At 42.0% G+C, this 4,443-nt stretch overlaps 1 protein-coding gene across 1 annotated transcript; it reads right to left on the bottom strand.

Moving 5' to 3' along the window:
* Positions 1-367: 367 nt before the first annotated feature.
* On the bottom strand, positions 368-808 carry LOC134207585 (uncharacterized). Its single transcript, XM_062683292.1, has one exon. The coding sequence runs from the start codon at positions 806-808 to the stop codon at positions 368-370; it is 441 nt and encodes a 146-aa protein (XP_062539276.1).
* Positions 809-4,443: the final 3,635 nt, after the last annotated feature.

Here is a 4,443-nt window from a genome sequence, read left to right as displayed (position 1 = left end):
AAATAAATCATTAATTTCCAAACCATTCATTTTAATATTATTTCACAAAGATTTGCTTATAAATGAAATTTATTTTTCGTATTCATTATATTCACTACACGTTCCTCGTCAGGGATGTCATCAGGAAGTTCAGACTGGTACTTCGCTTTGATTAGAAATAATGGACCTTTTCATCGGAGTTCATTGCTGTTCAAGATTTGGCCTCTGGATATTAGATCGACTGGATTTTCCTTCGACGTAGTTCCATGTGCACATTTCGGTTTTCTCCAATATTTCTGTCACTTGGTTGTGCACAAATATTTCTAGAGATGATAACGGCTTTCGCAGCCAAGCAAGCACTACCTGACTATCACACCATAAATTAATGTCAGATATTTGCAGTTGCCTTTAATTCATCATCACAGGGCTGGAATAGACATCTAGTCGCAAAATATGGGGCTGCGGCTTTCCCATAGGTTACTGTTGTGAGTTCCATGACACGAAGAGACTCTTCCGGATTTGTTCTCCAGAAAATTCGTTGAAAGCGCGTGCGCTCCGGTGCAATCCGTATCTGCCGATACATTTTCGAGATGTCAGCAGTGAGTACGACCTGATGTTTGCGGAACCGTAATAAGATGCCAAATATATCACTCTGTAGTGTTGCTTCGACTCGTAGATCGTCGTTCAACGACTTTTCAGCGGGGGCTGCCTTTGCTGACGCATTGGAAACTAGGTACTCGGATTTTGGTTGTTGAATTTGATGGGCGTAGAACGGGCAAGTATTGATGGGGCAAGTAGTAAACACCTTGGTTGGTAGCTTCGGATTCATTCACTTCTTGACAGTGTTCCATTTCTTCATACTCATCGATGAATTGACAATATCGCTCCTTCAGTTTCGGATTCTTCTTGAATCTTCTCTCCAATGAAAAAAACCTACGTTTGGTCAATCTGTCTGATTCATCTCGACGATGGGCCAACTGGAACATTTTTTCACATTCATCTTGATCGGACACTGGTTTTGTTGACACTGATATTTCCTCTATTTCCCACAATTGAAGAAGAATGTCGGAAACAGGATCCACTATTGCAGCTAGGCATTGCTGGGAGGCCGATACTTCGTCGATGTCTCCGGCGTTCACCCATCCGAAATGGACGTGAAGACGTCCAGATTTTAGCAACCGCAAGAAGTGGGAAACTCCAATCAACATATCAATTGGAGCAGGAAAAATGAATTTGGGGTCCGCCAAAGGTAGATCGATATTTATTGGCCATGCAGAAATAGCTCCCGTTATTTTCGGACACAGAAAAAAATAATGAAAAATAAACAGAGCGTAAAACTTGACATGCGAAAATTTACGCTTGTAGTATAATTTTGAATCAAATGTACAGATTTCGAATGAGTGTGTACTATTGCTTTGTATAGATTATGTCTGTTTTATGTTCAGTGTGTTTTCGTCAATTTTTTTTTGTTTAGTGTGTAAAACTGTTTGTTAGGCCTTGTTTAAAAAATAGATGAGGAATTTGAAAAAATCGAACAGAAGTATCTTGCAAATAGTAACAGTCGGACGCGAATAAACGAGTTTTCTAAACCACGCATCATTTTCCATCGTCCGGAAAGATACCCTACAGTAATCAGAAGTGGGATCAAAAACGCTGGAAAATTCGTAATCGCGTCGTAATTTTGGTCGTAATCATGAATCGAATGAATAAAAATGATCTGATGGAATGGTTGCGGGACAATCAAACCGATTTTCCGGAATCCGCAACGGTGCGACATCTGCGCTCACTATACGAAGACCATGTTGGGGCCCAGGGCAGAGCACCCCGTGCTAGTGATAGTGATTCACTGCCAGAACAGGAGGACCCGCTGGATATGGAACTCAGGGTGCTTCAGAAACGGAAGATGATTGCCGATCTACGTCGTGAGCTGGATAATTTCGACAATGAGCAGATGCAAGCAAGACCACCAATCATTTCGGATGTTCTTGGTTCCGTTCCGAAATTCTCGGAAAGTGACACGTGTGAAGCAAACAGATGGCTCAACGACTTTGAGTCTACGTGTGAATCCGTTGGAGGTGATGGCGACTTCATGTATAAGTGTATTCGACGATTGATGGAACCGGGCACAGAAGCAGATTGGTTTCTCCGTGTGGACAAGTCAGCAAACTACCAAGATTTTCGCGTCAGTTTCCTAGATAATTTTGGTCATAACTACACAGTGGCCGAGGTTATCGACAGACTGCGAAAGACAACGTTCGATGCTGCTCGGATGTCAGTTAAGGGGTATATTCTCATGATGCAGGAGATCGCTTCCAGGGCAAACATCGAGGAAACCGACCAGAGGAACATCGACCAAACCGTACAATTCATTATCGACAGTTTCCAGGATCGCTCGAACATCGCGGTGCTTTACCCTGCCAAGGATTTAGCTCACCTGAAGCAATTGTCGCGCCGCTACATTCAGCTGTGCGAAATGTATCCAACGCCGGGCACATCCCTGTCGGCAAAGCAAAAACTGAAGCCCGTATTGCCCAAACCGGAACCTCTACGCTGCTACAATTGTTCGGGTATCGGTCATCTGTCTGCGACCTGTAAGGAACCACGCCGAGCAAAAGGCTCTTGTTTCCGCTGCGGCTCGACTCAACATCAACTGAAGGAGTGTCCGAAACCAAACCCTCGCAACAATAATCAAGTGGCTCTGGCCGACGAATTCCGACATAATGCCAACGTGAATCGTTCATCCGTTGGCGAGCTAGGAGCTGCCTTGTCGGAACTAAACATTGTAAGTATTGCTTTCTCAATTAATAATAACAAACATTCATGTACCACTGTACTTTCTTTATTCGATACGGGCAGTCCAATTAGTTTCGTAAGGCGATCGGTGGTCCCACAAACTACGGGACCGAGGGAGACAATAAATTCAGGATACAAAAGCATAGGAAATTATCCACTGTGCACATACGGGATAATTAGAGCTAATGTCTCTTTTCGCAATCGCGAAATATGTTTGAAGGTACATGTAGTACCGGACAGTTTTCTTTGTGTTCCACTATTACTCGGACGTGATTTTTTGAAAAAAGTTGGAATTACTTTGTACGATACAAGATGTTTTGATGTTATGAATACGAAACCAAAAATTGAACTCGAAATTGGAACTGACCCTAACCGAATAAAAATTTCTGGAGAAGTGCTACATTGTGTGTTTGATAATTCAGAAAATGCCCAGTTGAAATCAGAGCCCACTACATGCCATCGTTGTAATGTTATTCCTGCTATGCCAACATTTGAGCCACCTTATCTGGAATGCGATGTAAGTGATTCCGTTCCTATGAATTCCGTTACGATAAATTCCGTTACGATAAATTCCGTTCCTACAGATGCCGTTCCGATATATTCCGTTCTTCTTGAAGATAGTGATTCCATTCGTATGCAAGGTTGTTATTCAGTACCCGATGTATTCCATATTGATCTAGACCATAACGATTGTGATTATGTTATTAACCCTGACCTGAGCCTTGGCAACCGATCCGATATATTGCGGATAATTCGAGAAGATTACCTTGATCTTGAGAATATCCCTATCCAGGAGCACAGTTATGAAATGAGATTGAAGCTAACTTCCGATATCCCAATTAGTTTTTCACCTAGAAGACTTTCGTATTCCGATAAATTGCAGGTTAATCGTATCGTCGAAGACTTGTTGAGTGCTGGGATCATACGTCCTAGTGATTCCCCTTATGCATTTCCGATTGTCTTGAGGACGAAAAAATCCGGTGAGAAGCGAATGTGTGTCGATTATCGATCGTTTAATAAATTAACCGTGCGTGATAGTTACCCGATGCCGTTAATAGATGACTGTTTGGAACGTGTTGAGGGAAAAAAGTACTTCACCACACTGGACCTTAAAAACGGATTTCATCAAGTTAATGTAGCTGGAGGACACCTAAGTGAGATTATTAAGGCTAAGTGGATTATTAATAAATGAATAAAATAAAATTATTGGGTTTCACTGTGAGTGAAGTTGGTATAAGACCAAATAATTCACATTTGAGTGCGATTGATAAGCTGCCGTTTCCATGTAACGTAAAGCAGCTAAGTAAATGTCTTGGGCCATTCTCCTATTTCCGTGGGTTTGTATCATCTTTCTCAACCATTGCTATGCCATTAGGTGCTCTGACAACACCAGGAGCGAAATTTGACTTTGATGAGAAATGTAAAGCGTCGTTTGATACACTACGTAACAAGCTTATTACTTCTCCTGTTTTGGTCCTCTACAATCCGAAACGAGAGACGGAATTACATTGTGATGCAAGCAGTGAGGGTTACGGTGGAATATTGATGCAGAAGCAGGATGATGGGAAGTTTCATCCAGTAGGATATTTTTCTAAACGGACAACGGCTGCTGAATCACGATATCACAGTTTATAGCTTGAAACGCTGGCAATTATCTACTCATTGAGGAAC

This window comes from Armigeres subalbatus, chromosome 1, assembly GCF_024139115.2.
Source record: "Armigeres subalbatus isolate Guangzhou_Male chromosome 1, GZ_Asu_2, whole genome shotgun sequence".
Classification (NCBI taxonomy): domain Eukaryota; kingdom Metazoa; phylum Arthropoda; class Insecta; order Diptera; family Culicidae; genus Armigeres; species Armigeres subalbatus.
The sequence above is the reverse complement of the archived record's forward strand: the minus strand, read 5'-3'. Positions and strand labels throughout refer to the sequence as shown.